Raw genomic sequence first — 20,884 nt, 5'->3', positions numbered from 1 at the left:
TGATTTTAATTTAGAGAGAAAATATTACTAGCATGGAACTAAAGAAAGTTCAGGTATAATATAAGAATGTACATTCGGAAACGGTAATAATAATCCATGAGAAGAAATAGCTGCAATAACCGACACATTGATTCGATAAGAAGTCTAAGACTAAGAGTAAGCTAACCCCTAAAAAGAAAATTTCAGAAGGTGATGAAAATCAGTAAAAAAGACTGATATTCACACAATGCAAACTGAAAGACAATTAGGAAAACTCCCAACACACATATGACCACATGAAATGACGTTGTCAGCAACTCCACTCCATCACGATGGCACTACAGAGTTTCGATGTGAAACAGGGCAAGGATGAGAGGGTAGTTCCACCTTCATCATGAAGGCTCAGTCCCATCGTGAAGAGCACAGCACACAGTTGCCTTTTGATGTCCTTTGTAGACTTTGATCTCCTCACCGGTGGACATGGACCACAATCTTGCAGTTGAATCCGATGAAGCTGCAATCAGGTTTTCCAAGTGTTCAAAAAACGTAGCTGCATATATGTTTTTCAATGCACGATCTAGACTGACTAGTAAGAGGGCCTTTTTACTTTGAGTGGTAGATTAGATTGGTAATACATACTAGTATAATTGAGTGTTTGAAGGAATAACAATCAGATAAGCTCAAAATTGTTCGATATCTAAGTTATCATTCTAAGCAGCACTCGCTAAAAGCCGGTCAGAATCAATGTCACAGCATCGAGAAACAAAATAAGGTGAAGATGTTTACATGATGATCACAATAAAATCAATATAAAGGGAGATTTGGCTTTTGAAGAAGCATAACCCCCCACCCAAAACAACATGAGTTTAACTTATTACTTAATATGGATTTACAATCAAACAACAATACCTGTGATTAGGAAAGCACCATCGACGGAGAAAACACAGTCCCAAACCCAGCGCTGGTGGCCTGAAAAGTATACATTATATTAATATAGACTGAACATGATACAAAAAAAGCATCACAAGTAACACCTATTCATTGGATAAAATTACATACCTACTAGTGTTTTTTCCAACGTAAAACCATCCACGTTCCATATTTTGACAGTACCATCTGAAGATGCAGTAGCCACCTGGAACAGCCATTTTCAAAAGATAAGTCTTTCCATCTTCAGTGGTTAAAAAGGAACCCAAAAACGACAATGTAAAATATTGGCAATACGAGGTTGGATCCTCACCGATTAGGCTCACACAATTCTGGTGAAAGTAGGCACTTAAGTATATATTGATCATGAGCTTGAAGTTTATGAAGTGGCTCGAAGTTGGTCATAGTCTGCACATGAAGAATACTTGTGAATATTAAACTATCAATGACGATGGAGGTAAAAGCCAGACAAGCACATAAATTCATGTACGTGTCACCTGTGTTCCTTGCATTAAACGCCACACATAGCATGTTCCACGGTTATTTGCTGCAACCACCAAGCTGCCGTCCCACATTACAGTTAAGGATCGCACTGCTGTATCGACTTCTGGTACCTGAATTATGAAATTGTACAAATTTTGTCCAACTATCATCAACTTTGCCAAAGAATAGTGCAGCACAAGGTCTTACCAGATGAGAGCAAGCTACATACCAACTCACAACTGCAAGAATTTGCTGTCAAATCCCAGACTCGGATATTACCATTTTGGTCCCCAGAGATCAATTCAGTCTGCATATTACCAAATAGACAAAAGGGTAAATCCATCTTAAGGATTTTGGAGCCACGAGAAATCATATTAACATGTGAGCAATGGGATGGAAAGTGCAAGTTTTGAGTCGGAAAATTCATAGAAAAACAAATGGCATAATAATTGTATTACAATGCCTCTAATACAAAAAATTTCAGAACAAAATGCATCAAATGAAAAAGTAGACTTGTCTCACCTGATTGGGGTGCAAAACCACTGTGTTAACTGCTGCACGACTTTCATACTCTCTCTGGCAACCTGGTGCTCTAAACCGTTCAATAAAAAAAAGTGCATCTAATTAACATCAAATGTCAGCAACGATACAAACAATGTAGGAATTCTCACTATCGCTAAGCTAAAGTATATACCTTAAATCCCAAATCTTCACAGTGCCATCTTCAGATCCTGAATACATCCAATTTCCGTCGCATTGAAATCCAACAGCCATTACATTATTAGTGTGCGAATCATAGCTCATCACCTGACATTAAAACAGATGATGTAGTTGTAAGATGCCTAATTAAGGGTTGAAACCCTCTTATAAGGAGAGACATTGAGTTAATGAGTAGTCTGTATAAACGAAGGCAAGAAACGTACTGGCTGAGGGCTGTTTGCATTGACATCAAACAGTCGAATATGAGGATTTCCAGCTGCAGCCAGGTAGTGCTTATCAGGTGTAATCTCAAGCCTGTTCACTTGCTGCAAGAGGAAACAATTCATCACATTCTAGGAAAATTCTCAAACCTTTCTTTGCTCAGCGAGACACTTAAATTGAAAACACTAAAATCGCCCATCCCAAGAATATTGCAAAAATAACTATCATATTCTATTGGAACTCATAAAAATTTCCCAATTCAAGAATCTTGCATGTTGTCACCTCCAACAAACCAACTCCTTTTCACTCAAATCCTGAGTTTGCACATGATCAAACATTTTAGGAAAAATCTTTTCCTCAAACCTAGCTTCACTTTTATGGGGCACATATATACTGCCCCAATGTGAATTAGTAGAAAATTTTAAAATAGTCCATGAGTGTTTACATTTTCAAGCAACTCACATCAAAATTCCCCAATTCAAGAGTCCAACATTTTTACCTCCGACAGGCTAACTTTGATCACAAATTAAAATTCACATGATCGCACGTTCAAATACTTGCAAAAATGGATGAACAAAGATAATCAAATTGAGAACTTTTTTTAGACATACCGATTCAGGGTACTGGATTGTTCGATAGCAGCGCCCGCTTTTTGCTTCCCAGAAACGAATTGTGTGATCGTAGCTTGCAGTAGCCAGAACAACTGATGGTTGTTGACTCATCTTTAATCTCTATTCTCCTTCAAACAAAAAACAACGGGATGATCCCTAGTGCAACATAAGAGTTGTAGAATCAACATGGCCGATGAAAAAATAAATAGAATCTGTTCTTATTTAGGTCAAATACATTACCTGAGGAATTAGTTGAAGCTGGGAAACTTAATCCATCATAATAAGCGAAGTCCTTTCGCTGGAGAAAGAGAAAACGGCGGACTAATTTAGAGTGAGAATCTCTTTCGCGGTATCATTCACTCGAATCGCAGCGCGGCGTTAGGCGACTGAGACTACCGACGGCGAGGGAGAGCGCCTGAAATAAATCAGTGTTTTTTCTTAACCTTTTTTCATTAATTTTACAATTCAATTAGTATCATTAAAATTAATAATTACACCTACAAAGGTAAGTTTGGCAAAAATGAAGAAAAATTTTATGAATAATTTTTGTCACATAAGAAATGTCAAGAAAAGCCTTTTAATTACTTTATTCCGATGTTTGTTCCATAGATAGTATGTGCTTTTAATTTCAGATATATAGTTCGTTTAGCTTTATTTGACGTTAAGCCAATATTTAGAGCATCCACGATAGGAATAGCCCAGCAATAGCCCCGCCATAATCTAGCCACAAACTCCTCATAACACATCATCAAAACTAAAAATTCACCTGCCACATCATAAATAGCCTAGAAATAGCCTAGCCACATCATAAATAGCTCAGCCACATCAATAGCCACATCACTAATAACAATTATATAAAAATGAAATAATTAACAATCACACAATATACGAAATTTAATTTACGAGACATATACGAGAAACATTAATAATACTATTAAAATTTTAAAAAGTACAATAATTTAAAAAAAGTACAATAATTTAAAAAAATTACAATAATTAACAAAAAAGTACAATAATTCACTCCTCTGCTCCGTCGTCGTCTCCTTCGTCGTTGTCGGCACCATCGCCTCCGCCTCCATCGCCACCATCGCCTCCGCCTCCGCCATCGCCTCCGCCTCCGTCGCCACCATTTACCGTTGTTGATCTTGTACATAAATTTAGATAGAGAGAGTACTCGTTAAAACAAGTGGTGCGAATGAAAATGACGTGCAATGCGCGTATATATAGTGTTTCGGAAAAAAAAATTCGCACTAGGCGGTGCGCTAGGCGATCCGGACGCTGCAATAGCGCAGAGCGGATCGCCCAGCGCACTGCCTAGCGCCACGGAACCGCCGAGCGCTAGGCGGTTTTTTGATCCGGAAACCGCTAGGCGGTTGCAATAGATCGCCTAGCGCACCGCCTAGCGCCGGCGCTCGGCTAAGCGGTGCGCTAGGCGCTATTGTGGATGCTCTTACGGAAAAGTATTAGGATAGCGTTAAAAAAAACTCACGCATTAAATTTTAGCGCTTGATGGATGACGTGTCTTGTAGGAGCTCCAAGGTTTTTAAATCCCTATCAGTTTTTGTTGCAAATGCCAAGATAATATTCAACATTTCAAAAGAATCATATGCAGTGTTCCAAAAATATTTTTTGGTGCTCAAAAAATGAATGGTGTAATTTCGTAATATTCAAATTTAATAAAGTACTTGAAATTTTAGTGTCATCTCTTTTCTAAATTGTTTTCTTTAATTAGAACCAATGATTAATAATATAAGTACTAACTTTTATCTTTTGATCTTCAAAGTAGATCATCATCATAAATTAATTTTATCAAATTAGTGATAATATCAATATCCCCTAATAGCAAAAAAATCAAATAATCTCGATAAGGAATAAAATAATTAAAAAGAAAAAGAAAAAAGACAAGTGTAGCATCCATCCTCTATAATGAATAAATGATCGTCTCTCGAGTCGCCTGAAAGCATCAAAATTTAGACGCCGGCCACCCCGTCGCGGCGCAGCCACCTGGCCACAATCATCGGTCGCCACGTCATCCCTTGGCAGCAGCTGCTCTAATCCCACTCATATTCTTGCAACCCTGGATTGCCAACATTTAATTCCTCCTCTCCGACAAAAATCAAGAAAAAGGATCACATTTTAATTTCACCCCTTCAATCAATCACCAATTCTTCTCCCAAATGGCTCCCTCCAGGAAGTTCAGGTCGATGAAGGAGATCATGAGGGTGGCGAAGCGTGTGGCAGAGCCCGACTCCAGCGACGAAGATGATGACCATTTGGTCTGCCAGCAATGCGGGGAGGGCAATCGGGCCGAGGAGCTCGTCTTGTGCGACAAATGCGAGAGAGGCTACCACATGCTTTGCCTCCGCCCGATAATGACCCGCCTCCCAATCGGGCCCTGGTGCTGCCCCGCTTGCTCCGGCGACGTTAATCGCCCTATCAAAAGTATCTTTCCACAACAATCCTTTTTACTCTCGCGTGTTTGCGTGTGTACATGCATGATTTGATATAATGTGATCGATCTATTTCTTGCGAGAGACATAGGGAGCTATTTAGTGGTCCCATTTGTTTCTTCTTTTTGGGATTCATTGCTTTAGCCAATCATTCATCTTTTGTGTTTTTATACATACAGGTTTCAAGGGTTTTGCTCGCAAGAAGCTTGCTGATTTTTTAAAGATTGAGCAGAATGTTTTCTTCACAAGGAAATGCACTTCTTCTCTTCAAGGTACAATTTTTATTTTAATTAATCAAAAAATTGAGTAGCAAAGTCTTGAAAGAAGAAGTTTGTCTGATTATGATGATAAAAAAAGTTCCAGTTTTGTGTACTTATGCAATGCTTATGGCATAAGTACTTTTAACTGAGGGACTTTAGCAGATGCTTATGTTAACTTGACATTAAAAGACCATTTGCTCTAAAAAATTCCAATCATCACGATTCAAATGTCTTGTGTGGTTGTTATTACAAACAGAAGCTTATAGGCACATGTTTTAACAGCTTGGGTTCATAGATCATAGATGAGTGATGTATTTTTCTTGCTCTTTATGCTGCTAAAGATCTTATTGCTCATGTCTTTTATGGAATGCGATTGTTACTGCACTTAGTAAATCTCGTGTCTTACGTTAGAATTTAGAGCGAATGAATATGTTCCGTATAATTCATGAGTGTTTAGCTCTATCAACACCAGTCTTCTGTTAGCTTATCAACAGTTTCTAGAAGTTCCAAAAGTGTGCGTGGTTACATCCTCGTTCAACCTTATCAACCGAGGAGAATAGAATTACTAATTCTGAACAAGTTTGAAGGTGTGCTTTGTTAGTATTTTCTAGGTGGAGCTTTGATGCCCATGTCCAGACAACTAGCTGATGCGGAAAAAGAAAAGGCTTTGCTATAAACACTTGTTTTTGCAATTTTGATTTAACTTAGATTTCTAGCATTACTGTGGGAACATCTTTGCCTATCCATTAGTTGGATGAGTATATTTAGAAACTGCAATTATGATTGTGCAATAGATTAGAAAAACATAAGATGTATAAACCCTACCGATTCAGAGAAACTGGTAGTATTATATGATTCAGATTAGGATATCAACTAGTAGATATGTTTGATAACCTTCCTTGGAGTCGACTGATGTATATTTCGCCTTATTGGGGGGAAGATTTTCACCAGTTGTATCTTTCCATTTCCTGATCGCAGATGTCAAAAGACGACGCAGGCGAGGTACATTAGTGTTCCAGAAAAAGCGCAGGAGATTGTTTCCATACGTTCCATCAGAGGATCCAGCAAGACGACTAGCACAGATGAGATCGCTTGCTCTGGCTTTGACATCTGACAACATGGAATTCACCAACGATCTCAATTACAGATCGGGAATGGCTCCTAGAGAAGCCAATCAATCCAGATTTGAAATTGGAGGCATGCAGGTCCAGTTTGAGACTCATGTAGTTTAACTTATGATTATTCCGTTGCTGATGACTCATCCTCTAGTTGTGTATATCAGGTTCTGTCGAAGGAAGATACCAAGACATTGAAATACTGTAGGGCCATGAGCAAAAGAGGGGAATTCCCACCTCTTAAGGTGACATTTGATCTATATGAAGGGTAATAATGCGCGCAACTGTTTTAGCTTTTGCCCCATCATGTCTTACACACAAGTGTAACTTGGCGTCGTACTGTGTTTATCTGCAGCTACACGGTAGAAGTTGACGGGCCTATAAAGGACATGACAATAATTGCTGAGTACGCAGGGGACGTGGATTACATCAAGAATCGAGAGAAAGACGACTGTGACAGCATGATGACCCTTCTTCTTACAAATGATTCCTCCAAGAATCTAATCGTCTGTGCAGACAAGCTTGGGAACATTTCTCGGTTTGTCAGTGGCATAAACAATCATACAGTGTAAGCCTTTCATTGTTTTCGGATTCAAGTTCTAAAAACAGGACATAACATTACACGTAAATTTTATTCGTGCAGGGAAGGGCGGAGGAAGCAGAATACGAAATGTGTGAGATACAGCGTGGATGATGCATGTGTGGTGCTTTTGATCGCTACGCGTGATATTGCAAAGGGAGAAAGGCTATACTATGATTATAATGGCTATGAGCATGAATATCCAACCCATAATTTTGTTTAAGCCTTTCACATACTATCTCAGATAAGACTAGTTGATTTCAAATTTTCCTTTTAAGACCACAGTAGTGCAGGCAGATCTTTTCTTTTTTTTACTTCTTGAAACTAGAAATTTTTTTAGGTATTATTTTGAGATTTTCTTAAGAAAATGCATGTTCTAGTTGGAAGTTAATTCAGCTGGCACAGTAGCTCAAGTTGCTTGTGGATTGGTGATTTTGATGTGTATATTTAACTAGAAAAGCTCTTGGCTACAAATATATAAAGCTTATTGTAAAGTTCCAAAGTAAAATTATGTTTGTTGCTGGATTGAAACCATAGAAAATTTGTGGAAATAATTTATTAAGATTGAGTCAATCACATTTGTCCTATAATGAAAAGCTTTCTTTCCTTTTTCTTCTTCTTTGTTCTTTTTTTGCTGGTTTTCCCTTTTTTATTATTGTTGGCTTTTGCCTTTTTGGTGTGTGTATTTGAGAATTCTAGAAAGTTGCTAAATGCTAACTAACTCTAGCTAAAATACCCATATACACAGCTAGGCAGAAGTTGGAATGGCATACCAAAAATAAATTTTGGATTCATTTTATGTTATGTTTTTCAGTGCTAGACGAAAAACTGCACTTTTATTGGTTAGTTAGATAGAGTTTGCTCGTAGGCCAATTCTTTTTATGTCTAAAATGAAATAAAAAAATCGTTAATGACAAAATTAATTTTATGGCATTTCCTCTCTGCATTTGCCACTTTTTAGTGTCTTCACTTTTGGGAGGTAGTCCACGGTCCAATAAAACTGCAATTTGATGTTGCTTAAGTGATTGGCTTCAAAAACTAATTATTTGAGGTATATGTGGCTGTTGTGGTCGGCTGTAAAAGACACAGAAAATTAAATCATGTTTGAAAAATTAGATTTGGCAAACTCAGACGTAGAAAATTAAATTAGATATGACAAACTCAGAATATAGATGCGTTATTTCCTCTATAAATTGGGAAAGTTGGGCCTCAAGAATTGGGGCGAGAAAGATATCTGATATTCGTATAATTTGATTCCAAATTAAATCGAAATTTATTTAAATCTTGGTTCGGATTGTTTGGATCGATTTTTTAAAAAATTCTGGTATTTGGATCGGATATTTAAAATCTGGAAATCCAATATATATTTATATAGTAAATAATTATAAATCTAACAAATATAAAATCTTTGTGTTGAATAATTCTAAAATCTAATGGTATTTGGTGTATTAGATTTTCAAATTTTGGCACTAATTTTCAGTTTTTTGGTATTGAATTTTAAGATATTTATATATTTTTTTGCATTTTCAAATTTTTCGGATCAAATTAGATTTCATAGTTTGGATTTCGAATTTTTAAACAATTAAAATCGGATCGAATTTATTTTTAATAAAATTTTGAATTTTCGATTGGATCGGATTGGGAAAATCCGAATACTCAAGAATCCCATAACACAAGTTGGTCATTTCCCATTTAATAACAAGTTACCACTAAGTTTTATTTTACTAGTAAGTATTTCAGAAGAAAATTTCCTAGTGAATAATGTTATGCTGATCAGTTTTATTACAAATTAAATTAGGCTACTTGTTTTCATATGTTAAGAACTATTGTTAAACTAAAAGTGCAAAAACTACGAATTGGAAGTATTATAGTCTATAGTTTAATAAATCAGGTAACAAGTAAAAAATATTTCCCACAAAAAATAAAAATAAAATAAAATAAAATAAAATATGACATAATAATAAAGAAACTTGCCAACATACGATGCCTACATCTGACTTGAAAATGATTGCTTTGCTTCAAATACACAGTATTTATACTGTTATCAGTTATATAGTATTTCCCAACCTTATCCTCCTTTCCATTCCTGGAATAGTTTGCAACTCAAGCCTTTTTTAATCTTACTTTACAAGCTTGCTTATTTTCTCATATACAAATAGGGAAAAAAAATTAAAATAAAAGAGAAAATCGGAAGAGGATATTTATTGCAATCCAAAGCAATTATAGTTTGGCACGTACATAAGTTGTCCTGCGACCAAATGAATATATCTATTAGTTACTATAAAATGTCTTAATACTTTGTGACATAAATTTCTCTAAGAAACAAAAACTATATTATATATATTACGTATTTAATATTTTCTAATTGGATGTTGGTTTCTGTCATTATTTCTTAAATTGACCCAACAAAATCAATAGTGGCTAACAAATACACACGATTTTGACACAACAACGTTTAAAGAATCAAATCCGTTTATGATGGAAATATTTCAAACCAATTGACAGATTAGCATGAGGATGTACACGAATACATAATTAGGAGAATTTAATTTTCTTATCTGTCAAGATTGTTGCGACCTACATCAAGAATCATTGCTTTCTTTCTAAAATTAAACAGGACAGTCTTATTTTATGTGTACAGTTACAGTATTAGACTTTTGTATTATATAGTACTACAATTATCATATACAAAAAAATGTTTTTTAATATATAAAAATATTATTATAAAAAAACACTACCTACAAAAAAGTTTATTAATGTATAAAACTACTCTTTTTTATAGGATCAATTCCTATAATCGACTAATTTGTGTATTTACAATTGATGTTTAATTAATTTGTACGTCATGAGTCATGATTATACTAATTAATAAGTGTATAATTGGAACAAAATATAATAATGATAATAAAAGAAGTTTAAGGTAAGAACTAAAACTCAATAACATATTTACATATTCTTTTTGACGGATAGAAATTAATCACATTGCAAAGTAAGAAGTGATTTACTTCACTAAGCAAAGTTCAAAGGACCTAATTAACAGGATAACTTTCTTTGAAGTCAACTATAACAATGTAAAAGATATAGTACTATTTAATTTTGTTATTTAAAAAGTATTCAAAAAAAAAGTAGTAGAAGTATGCGATGGAGTAACGAAACAATTGAATACTTGGCGATAGGTGGAAGGGTCCAGTCGTATAAGGATATCCCACCCTATCAACAACATGTGTTGTGCATTTAAACATGTTTTGGCCATCATTATTCCTAGCTTAACTTTTGTCTTAATTATATATGTTGGTGACTTGATATAATTCAAATATTGTACTACTTTACTAAAACATTCTATTTAACATTTAGTAATTTACTTTTATGGAATACATAACCTTGATACATTTTCGATTGAAAATGATGTACAGTACATGATAAGTGATTATAGAATATGCATGCAAACTTGTAGTAGTCATTATCAAAGCTTATAGTAGTATGTGATTTATAATAAATATATATACAATATATGAATAAAATGAGTAATCGTAGAACTACTACAAGTAAATTAAACGTAGTACTATAATTTTGTTAAGAATTGAGATGCGGCTTATTCATGAGCAGAAGAAAAATTAGATCAAAGTTGTATACCTACTTCTCCTATCAAACGCCATCTTATCAGAAAAAGATATCCCAACTATTATTCGCCATTATATCCACTATGATATTAACACAAAAAATGTGAAGGTAAAAAAGTTAGGTGATAGCATAATTGGGCAAAAAACCCATTTCCATTATTATTATTATTATTATTATTATTATTATTATTATTATTATTATTATTAACGACAAGAGAGCATAAAAAAGTGCCATTTGAGATATTACAAATCTGAATAATGGTATAAATGTTAATGTGATATCAAATTAAACCAAATGACTGTTTGTTGACCAACAAGTTTAATGTGCACGAAATTGTTTTGTTTTCCTTTTACAGATTATCAATTGATTAGTTATCAAACATTTTTAAAAAGGTTGTAATAAAGGATGGTCAATTCTAACTTAGATGTTTAAATCCCTTAAAGACAATTCCATTACCTTTTGACTTGATTATTGAGTAGCCATTACTGCAAACAATATGGACCACTTAACTACAGAAAGCATAAAAACTTAGATTTGGTTAATTTAATTTGGTTTGATAATTTAATACTAATAGAGTTTATAACCAATAAATAACTAACCATTTATATTGGCTAACTATAATTATTGTGACCATCAAATAGGTGTTGCTATTAGTTTAGCGACAAATATGATTCATAAATCATTATCAGAGTGTTTAGCGACAAATATGACTCATAAATCATTGTCAGAGTGTGTAAACCTATTGTTTTCATGAACCTAATCCAGCTACTCCTTAATTCATTTTAGCAAGTATTTTTTACGAAGACCATAGTTGTTGGTAATGTTAAGTCATTAAACAACTTACATAATTAAGTTAAGCGAAAAGGTTTTTCAAGAACTGATTTTAGGTTGTCACCAATTTTAGTACAATATCATTTGAATTATTTTGAAACAAAACATTTAATTTGCGCGCGTCTGTATTAACATAAAAATTATAAATAAAAATGATCCAGATGATTCTGAATTCGGTAGTTATAATAACAACTCGTATATGATAGGAGGAGTTACTCCTTCTCCATTAACACTCTCTGCCTCTTCTCTCATCTCCTCCCTCACCAATCAAAATATTTCAACTCATTCCTTTCAAGAAGAACTATTTCAACTCCTCAAAAAGGTAAAAATGATTAAAACCTATACTCTATAGATCAAAATAGGCATCCTGTCCTGTTCCTCAGAATTTTGCTATACAAATTGAACATATAGACAGTCTTCCTATATATAGTAATTAGAGCACCACTCTTCCTTTCAATTTGTTGTTATTATTCCATTTTCTGATCACACAGAGTGGCAATACGAATGATCAGAACGTTTTGAAGCCTGATCATGGACTCCAGACAACGCCTGTGAGTTAATTTCTCCGGTTTTATTTTAATTGCGACATTAAATTTAAAGACGAGGTTCAATCTTTGCAGAGACGATACGTACAAGAGGAAGTTACAGAGGATCAAGGTGAAAAGCGTGGGGAATCCCCTGAAATTCGTAGTTCCAGACAAAAACAGTAGATGCAGACCTCATCCATTGAAATTAATCCTAGCTATCATCGTGCTGGGCTCATTCCTCACCATCCTCTCCTCCCCGCCCGTGTGCCAGCAAAACGGCGTCGCACTCAAAGTCTCACGGTACGTCGCTGCTCTTCGTTATACCGATTCGTCGATTGTCTCTGTGTTCGAGAGGATCAGGCATCGATACTGTTGATAATGCAGGCAACGTTTTGTGAGCAGGTGGATTTGGGGCGGCTCCGATCCCCGCTACACCGCTGATTTCGACATCAACTGGAGCGACATCACCGCTGCAATGAACAAGCTGCCGAGGGAGACCGAAATCGGCGGGATCGGAGTCATCAATTTCAACGAGGGCGAGGCGCGGGAGTGGCGGCGGATCTTCCCTGCGGCGAACCACACCGCCCTGAGACTGGACCACGCGGAGAGGAACGTGACGTGGGATGTGCTCTTCCCGGAGTGGATCGACGAGGAGCAGGACGACGCGGTGCCGAGCTGCCCTGCTCTGCCGCGGCTGCAGGTGCCGGCGCAGCGGCTTGATCTCGTGGTGGTGAAGCTACCGTGCAGGAACGAGGGGAATTGGTCGAGAGACGTGGCGCGGCTCCACCTGCAGCTTGCAGCTGCGGGGCTGGCGTCGGCGTGCAAGGGGAGTTATCCGGTGCATTTGCTTTTCGTGACACGGTGTTTTCCGATACCCAATTTGTTCACTTGCAAGGATCTTGTGGCGCGGCAGGGGAATGCGTGGTTGTATCGGCCGCAGCTTAATGCGTTGCACGCTAAGCTGCAGCTTCCGGTCGGATCGTGTGAGCTTGCTCTTCCCCTCGGATCCCAAGGTAATTAATTGTTATGTAAATGGTCGATTTTGTCCTATCATCTGAGCGTTTACCCGAAAATGTCCCATCGTTTTTAGATGATTACGCTTTAGTATTCATTATTTCATTTTTCGCTGGGGAAGGTTGATTTTGTCCCATCATTTTAGGCATTAAGTGCAAATGTCCTGCCGTTTAGATAATTTATGGCCCGCCGTTTAGATAATTATCAATTTGTACTCATCATTCATTTTTTTTTTGAAAAAAAGTATCCTTGACAATTTCTAGTCATCAGAATATCGACTTAACAATTAAAATTACATATTGATTACCAAAAATAAATTATACATTGATTAACCAAATTATATACTCCTACCTACTAAGTTTTACCAAAAGTTACACATCGTTACTCAATGGACATGTAATTTCTGTCAGATATAGACTACACGGGAAAGAGGCAGCGGGAGGCGTACGCGACGATCCTGCACTCCGCCCACGACTATGTCTGCGGCGCCATCGCAGCTGCGCAGAGCATCCGAATGGCGGGGTCCACTCGTGATCTGGTGATCCTAGTGGACGAGACGATCAGCAAGTACCACCGCAGCGGGCTCGAACTCGCGGGGTGGAAGGTCCGCACCATAAAGCGGATCCGAAACCCGAAAGCCGAGAAAGACGCGTACAACGAGTGGAACTACAGCAAGTTCCGCCTCTGGCAGCTGACCGACTACGACAAGATCATCTTCATCGACGCCGACCTCCTCATCCTCCGTAACATCGACTTCCTCTTCTCCATGCCGGAAATCTCCGCCACCGGCAACAACGGCACCCTCTTCAACTCCGGCGTGATGGTCATTGAGCCCTCCAACTGCACCTTCCGCCTCCTCATGGACCACATCAACGAGATCGAGTCCTACAATGGTGGCGACCAGGGCTACCTAAACGAGATCTTCACTTGGTGGCATCGAATCCCAAAACACATGAACTTTTTGAAGCACTTCTGGATAGGGGACGACCAGGCGGTGAAGAATAAGAAGACGAGGCTGTTTGCGGCAGAGCCTGCGGTGCTGTACGTGTTGCATTATTTGGGGAACAAGCCATGGATGTGCTACAGGGACTACGACTGCAACTGGAACGTGGACATACTGCAGGAGTTTGCGAGCGACGTGGCGCACAACAAGTGGTGGAGGGTGCACGACGCGATGCCCGGGGAGCTGAAGGAGTTCTGCCTGCTGGCATCGAAGCAGAAGGCGCAGCTGGAGTGGGACAGGAGGGAGGCGGAGAAGGGGGGGTATGAGGATGGGCACTGGAGGATAAGGGTGAGGGATGAGAGGGTGAAGAGGTGTATTGATCCGTATTGTAATTGGAAGAGTATGCTCAAGCATTGGGGGGAGAGTAATTGGACGGAGCTGGATTTTCCCGTGCCTACGCCGCCTGCGTTTGCTAACAAAGGAGGAGGAGGAGCTACTCTTGCTTTGTGATGATTGTTGATCATCATCATCGTATTGTCATGCAAGGTGGTTTACTACCACTGTTTGTCTCGCTAGATATATGTATGTATACACATTTTTGCTACTTTTTCATCACTAATAACATGCGTTTAACTTTTATTGGCTTTAGTTACTACATTCTTCATCACCAAAATGATCTCATTTCCTCCTTCGCTACCACCACTTTCCGATTAAATTAATTATCCATCCCATGCTTTTGTTTCCCACCAAAACCCCATCTAGTACCTCCTAAAATATAATACACTTTGGTCGTGACACACGAGTCCTCAAATATGCACCAATCTCTTTGGGCATCTTAATGTATCAGGCCCATTTCTCATTTAAATACCATAATTGGGCCAATGTGCCCACTTTTTGGGGGTCCATCAAAATTTGTTTCCATTATCACTTATTCTATCAAATCTCGAGGCCTACAATAGATAAGGAATATTTAGATATATTATTTTAATTTATTATAGTTCATGAATAGTTAATAAAGTACGATGAAAAATTCCAACTTTTTTAATTAAAATACCTTCTATATGTTTGACTTCTCATTAGCCTTGATTATATGCTTTCACGACTTGAGAAAGGCAACTCTTCTACAAAGCAAAATTACACACATTCAAAATGGACGTAAACCAGTCCTACTAAGAACTAATTCACTAAATAAATGGTTAGACTAAAATTGGTGGGGTGTGTCAGGCCTGTGCAGTAGTGTGCAACGCATAGGCGACACTTGAAAACCCAGGTAGCAAGCTACCTTGATGGGCTTTCCCCCTCAAAAAATAAATTTAATATCGTGTGGGCCAATGGTCCACATATCAGATATTAAACTGATAAGAACAGATACTACACTTGATCTTAGCCTTCCAAATATGTCAATGTTAACTCTCATTTGGAGCACCATCAACTAGACAGACCAAAAAATAACAAAGTATCATCCATGTCCTGAAGTCACCACATTGAAAGATAACATTTGCAATTAAACCAAGATACAGCATAGGTAGTAGTAAAAGCAAGCAAAAAAACAACCCAACATGGTATCATCCATGTCCTGAAGAAGTCAGAGTTTACATGAAAGTTGTTATAATAAAAGCAAGCTCCGGCTCCCTAACTTAATGGCATTTTACAGCAACCTATTACTGACTCCAAATCAAACTAAGTCTATTGCCATTAACATAGCAGGAACATGTAGTTCAACGTCATGCCAGAAACGACGAACATGGACTTCAGAAGAGCGAGAAATATTGGGAGTCTAAAAAGACTTTGATGCAGCAAAAGGAGGTCTTACTTTTAGTTTTTACACCTGAGTCAAAGATGTAATCAGACATGTTCTATACATGGTCTTTGTTGTGGAATTCATCAAAACATACAAACTAAACATGAATTGAATACAAATGACTAAACAACTTCATGACATGGGGTAATTGTAAATCAATTTTATCACCTATCAGACAAGCAAACAAAAATACTAGTAGCAAATTTATCCACCACAATGAACTATGCTTTTCATGCCAATTTGAAGACATTTCATCACCTGTGATTTCTTATACTTTGATCAAGCTAATATACATTCATATATATGTGGAAATAAGCAACCAACCTTATCATTGTGGTTTTTCAGTGCTGTGAATCATTGTCATCTGTCAAACGGGAAAATCTGTAAGTGTATCTGTGTATAGTAGAGCATTTACTTTTTATGATTGAGTCCTTCACTGTAAAATCTCACTAAACAGTAAACATATAGCTGAGAGATACATGAAGGAGTATTAAGTTACATCAGACTCACCGGAGGTGTTTGCAGGAGACGACAACCGATCTTAATTATAAAAGGACATATGGAAAACAACAATATGCACATACAATAGCATCCAAAGAGTTAACATAGTAATGATATTAATTATGAAATTCTAGAATAGATGTGAAAATGGATTAATAATCTCAAGAATAGATTGATACTAAAACATTAGAAATTAAAATTCAAGAAAAAATTGGAAACCAAAGAAGAAAAAAAAAGTGAAGATATATAAAATGGGACGCCAAAATTAAGATATACTATAACTAAGGGGATTGTTGTGATCACACTAAACAGGTCGATGATGTTGTGTGCGTGTTAGAATGATCAATGTTTGATGCTAACAATCTCGAGTTCAAGTTGTGCATGACATGGCCTTTGAAAAATAAAAAATTTGCCTTAAATATGCAACATCTCTTTGGGCATCTTAATGTATCAGGCCCATTTCTCATTTAATAGTAGTCCCATTATTGGGCCAATGTGCTCACTTTTTGGAGATCCATCCATATTGGTTTATAAATATTTAGCCCTTCATTCTTCTCCCCCAGTAAAATTATACAAATTCAACGAGACAACATCACAACTATTAGGCATTGTTTCATAAAAGATTAGACTAAAATTGGTGGGGTGAGCCAGGCCTGTGCAATAGTGCAACGCATAGGCGACTCTTGAAAGCCCAGATAGCAAGCTACCTTGATGGACTTTCCACCTCAAAAAATAAATTTAATATCGTGTGGACCAATGGCCCACATATCAGATATTAAACTGATAAGAACAGATACTACACTTGATCTTAGCCAAAAGGCCGAGAAAGGTATGAGCTTCATCATTCACGGACCTTAGAGTTTTATAATTAGTTTGGAAGCTTATGTTTTCTCTCATGTTCGATGTGGGAGAAATAGTCAAGATAGGAAGGTTTTTTTTCCAGCTTTGAGCATATTGCCTTTTATCAATGATTTTATTTTCACCATCAACTAGACTGAACAAAAAATAACTCAACAAAGTATCATCCATGTCCTGAATCACCACATTGAAAGATAACATTTGCTATTAAACCAAGGTACCACATTAATAAAAGCAAGCAACGCAACCATGTACTTTTTTATGATTGATAGCATTAACTTACGTGAGGCTGGCTGGAGGAGTTGCAGGAGACGACAACCGATCTTATAAATAGGTCAATGCCGGGAGAAGGCCCTTCAAGATAAAGGATAACACGACAGGGCAGAGTTGGCAGCGAGAAGGTGCCATCTAGCTTCTCCCAGTGATCAGTGGAAGCGGAAGCCCTGCTTACAAAGCACCAAATCAGAAACTGAATCATGAAGCAATAGTAATAAAGGCAACAAAGACAGTACTTTGCAATGAACTTGTAGCTAACTGCAAAGAAATTGCTTTCGAGTCTCAAAGTGGCCAGCACGTCCGTGGCGCCTTGAAGGCTCGACACTCCAACCCAAGCACAAATGGTGTAAATGGAGCCTGCAGTGACTCTATTGGTGATGTCTTGCTCCAGGCCTTGCCAGTATTCTTTACAGTTTGCAACAACAGTAAAACGGCCACTTAGCTTAGCCGATTTCCCTCGAGGATAAGCTGTTTCTTCTGAAGTCCTCCAGAAAAATCATGGTTCATTATGATGTTGGGAGCAAGTTTTGCAGCAGCCTCGGAGCACTGATTACACGATTTATGATTCAACTTCTGCTAAATAAATTCAAGAAATTTGATCAGTTTGTCTGAGATGAGCTAAAGATGAAAGGAAGAACATATGGAAAACAACAATATGCACACACAATAGCATCCAAAAAACTAACATAGCATACATTTTCACAGCTCATTGGTAACAAATCATTGATAATTAAAACCGATTTCGAACTATTTGGGTGTGTTTTGTTAGCTAATCATCTTCATATCAACGGGTTTAAACTCTTCCTATATTATTATAAAAAAGGTATTTTTACACGAAGCTCCACGCAAGATGATATTTAAAAGTATCAAGTGTAAACAAGTCTTACATTTAATTGTTCGTAAGGTAAACATATACTCCCTCTTTCCACCAAAAATATCCAACCAACGTATCTATTACTAAAAATGGAAACATCTTTATTTCTATTTTATTCTCTCTCTTTTACCTTATTCTTTTCTTTTAACACATAAAATAAATTTGTATAAATTCACATGTCACCAAAGAATGAGTCATTTTTCTTGAAATGGAGGGAGTAATATATATGAAAATTACATAGATTTGAGTAAAAATTTATTATAGTAATCTTGGTGTGATAAGTGATATGTCTAATTAATTATAATTGTATATAAAGGGAATAAAAATAAGAAGATACAGAATATTTTTACAATTATAGTTAGCTGTTAGTAGTAATATTTCAGCCTTAATTAATTAGTCAAGATCCTAATTTCCTCCCAATTATCCTCCTTTTCCAAACAAAAACACAGAAAACAAAATTTCGAAAATCCAATCTCAGCAACCATTTTCCCATCATCAATGACCGAGTCCCCGGATAAATCCGGCAGCGGCGGCAAAGCCCGCATCAAATGGGGCGACCCCTTCAGCAAGGGGCGCGCGGCCGTAGAATCCCTCGCCGCCATCCTCCGCTACTTCCCCCCTCACCTCTTGTTACGGACTCAATTCCCATATCGGTGGTGAGAACAACTGATGTGGGGTATATAGACTAAATGGGCTCTCTCTCCTAACAGGCTAGTCTTTTGGGATGAGTTCTCTCGTTTGGTCTTTATCAATTGATGCTTTCATTGAGAGCCCAAACGGCTTGGAGTGGTGGCCGGGCAACGAACTCGCCGTGATCAACGAGTGCGTTTGGGACCGCTCGGAGTGGTGACCCACGGAGTGGTGGCCAGGCAAAGAATCCGCCGTGACCAACGTGGCCGTGACCAACGAGAACTCGGAATGGTGGCCCACGGAGTGGTGGCCTGCAAAGAACCAGCCACGACGTTGGCCCTTAAAGGAGGGTCGAATGTTCCGCCGTGACCAACGTGGCCGTGACCAACGAGAACTCGGAGTGGTGGCCCACGGAGTGGTGGCCCACGGAGTGGTGGCCTGGCAAAGAACCAGCCACGACGTTGGCCCTTAAAGGGGGGTCGAATGTTACGGACTCAATTCCAACTGATGTAGGTTATATAGACTAAATGAGCTATCTCTCCTAACAGTCTAGTCTTTTCCTAACAGTCTAGTCTTTTGGGATAAGTTCTCCCGTTTAGTCTATCATCTCTCCTCCTCCGAGACCCCCGCCACCTCCCTCCTCCACGATCCCGACGTCGCCACCCAGATTTCCACCCTCCTCCGCCGCCCCGACTCCGGCGCCGTGAACGACAACCTCTGCGCGTGGTTGTACGACACCTTCCACTCCGCCGACCCCCACCTCCAGCTCGTGGTCCTCCGCTTCCTCCCCACCCTTGCCGGCATCTACCTCACCCGCGCCGCCCTCAGCAAGCCCCTCCCCGGCTTCGATTGCGTCCTCCTCGCCATCTACGCCCACGAGACCTCCTCCCGCGGCGGCCTCGCCTCCACCGTCTCCGTCTCCGTCCCCGACCTCGCCCACCCCAGCGTCTACCACGAGAACAAAACCCCCTCCCGCCAAGAACGCCTCCAGCGAGCTCCACCTCGCCGTCATCACGCCCGCCCTCGAGCCCCACGGCACCGTCCGCTCCACCCGCCGCGCCAAGATCGTTGGCGTGGCGCTCGAGCTCTACTACAGCCGGGTCTCCCTCCTCCCTGTCGGCTCGAAGCTCGACTTCTGCGAGTTCTGCAGGGTGTGGTCGGGCTGCGACACCAAGAAGGGGGACGGGAGGCGGGGCCGGATCGGGCTGTCGTGGGAGCTCATGCAGCCGATTCTTAGGATATTGGGGCATTGTTTGTTCCGCCCGGCTAAGAACTATGATTTGTTTCACGCAGCTTTCACGGCTTGCCAGTGCATGAGCGCTACGACGCAGCATGATATGAATGCTAAGGCCATGCTGGCCACGGCTAGCCTTGTTAAGCTGGCTCAGATGGCTATGGATCTGCATTCTGACTTTGATCATACCGAGTGTTACGGACTCAATTCCCACATCGGTTGTGAGAACAACTGATGTGGGGTATATAGACTAAATGAGCTTTCTCTCCTAGCAGGCTAGTCTTTTGGGATGAGTTCTCCTGTTTGGTCTGTATCAATTGGTGCTTTCATTGAGAGCCCAAACGGCTCGGAGTGGTGGCCGGGCAGCGAACTCGCCGTGACCAACGAGTACGTTTGGGGCCGGCTCGGAGTGGTGACCCACGGAGTGGTGGCCGGGCAAAGAATCCGC

At 38.9% G+C, this 20,884-nt stretch overlaps 2 protein-coding genes, 1 long non-coding RNA gene, 2 other non-coding genes and 2 pseudogenes across 7 annotated transcripts; 3 read left to right on the top strand and 4 right to left on the bottom strand.

The window, feature by feature from the left end:
• Positions 1-48: 48 nt before the first annotated feature.
• On the bottom strand, positions 49-3,379 carry LOC121749721 (annotated as a pseudogene).
• A 1,536-nt stretch (positions 3,380-4,915) lies between these two features.
• Positions 4,916-7,708, top strand: LOC121747474 (probable Histone-lysine N-methyltransferase ATXR5). Its single transcript, XM_042141512.1, has 6 exons — positions 4,916-5,363; positions 5,551-5,643; positions 6,610-6,836; positions 6,914-7,014; positions 7,102-7,314; positions 7,390-7,708. Exons 1-6 carry the CDS (start codon positions 5,099-5,101, stop codon positions 7,547-7,549), a joined length of 1,059 nt encoding a protein of 352 aa, XP_041997446.1. The 5' UTR covers positions 4,916-5,098; the 3' UTR covers positions 7,550-7,708.
• Positions 7,709-11,945: 4,237 nt separating this feature from the next.
• On the top strand, positions 11,946-14,901 carry LOC121746879 (UDP-glucuronate:xylan alpha-glucuronosyltransferase 1-like). Of its 3 annotated transcripts, XM_042140832.1 has the most exons (5): positions 11,946-12,100; positions 12,270-12,329; positions 12,399-12,605; positions 12,690-13,318; positions 13,730-14,901. In XM_042140832.1, the coding sequence occupies exons 2-5, from the start codon at positions 12,310-12,312 to the stop codon at positions 14,770-14,772; spliced, it is 1,899 nt and encodes a 632-aa protein (XP_041996766.1). In that variant the 5' UTR covers positions 11,946-12,100; positions 12,270-12,309; the 3' UTR covers positions 14,773-14,901. The 3 variants fall into 3 exon arrangements, with proteins under 3 accessions (XP_041996766.1, XP_041996765.1, XP_041996767.1); XM_042140831.1 differs by having other exon boundaries at positions 11,958-12,329; XM_042140833.1 differs by having other exon boundaries at positions 11,960-12,329; positions 12,708-13,318.
• A 571-nt stretch (positions 14,902-15,472) lies between these two features.
• On the bottom strand, positions 15,473-15,661 carry LOC121749899. The gene has a single exon (XR_006039708.1). It is a non-coding gene; the product is annotated as a U2 spliceosomal RNA (small nuclear RNA).
• A 147-nt stretch (positions 15,662-15,808) lies between these two features.
• Positions 15,809-17,377, bottom strand: LOC121747675. Its single transcript, XR_006039252.1, has 2 exons — positions 16,388-17,377; positions 15,809-16,090 (listed from the first exon to the last, which is right to left on the bottom strand). It is a non-coding gene; the product is annotated as an uncharacterized LOC121747675 (long non-coding RNA).
• LOC121749898 lies at positions 17,202-17,397 on the bottom strand. Its single transcript, XR_006039707.1, has one exon. It is a non-coding gene; the product is annotated as a U2 spliceosomal RNA (small nuclear RNA).
• Positions 17,398-19,070: 1,673 nt separating this feature from the next.
• Positions 19,071-20,716, top strand: LOC121749078 (annotated as a pseudogene).
• Positions 20,717-20,884: the final 168 nt, after the last annotated feature.

Source organism: Salvia splendens, chromosome 9, assembly GCF_004379255.2.
Source record: "Salvia splendens isolate huo1 chromosome 9, SspV2, whole genome shotgun sequence".
NCBI classification, from domain to species: domain Eukaryota; kingdom Viridiplantae; phylum Streptophyta; class Magnoliopsida; order Lamiales; family Lamiaceae; genus Salvia; species Salvia splendens.
This window is presented reverse-complemented; position numbering and strand designations above follow the sequence as displayed.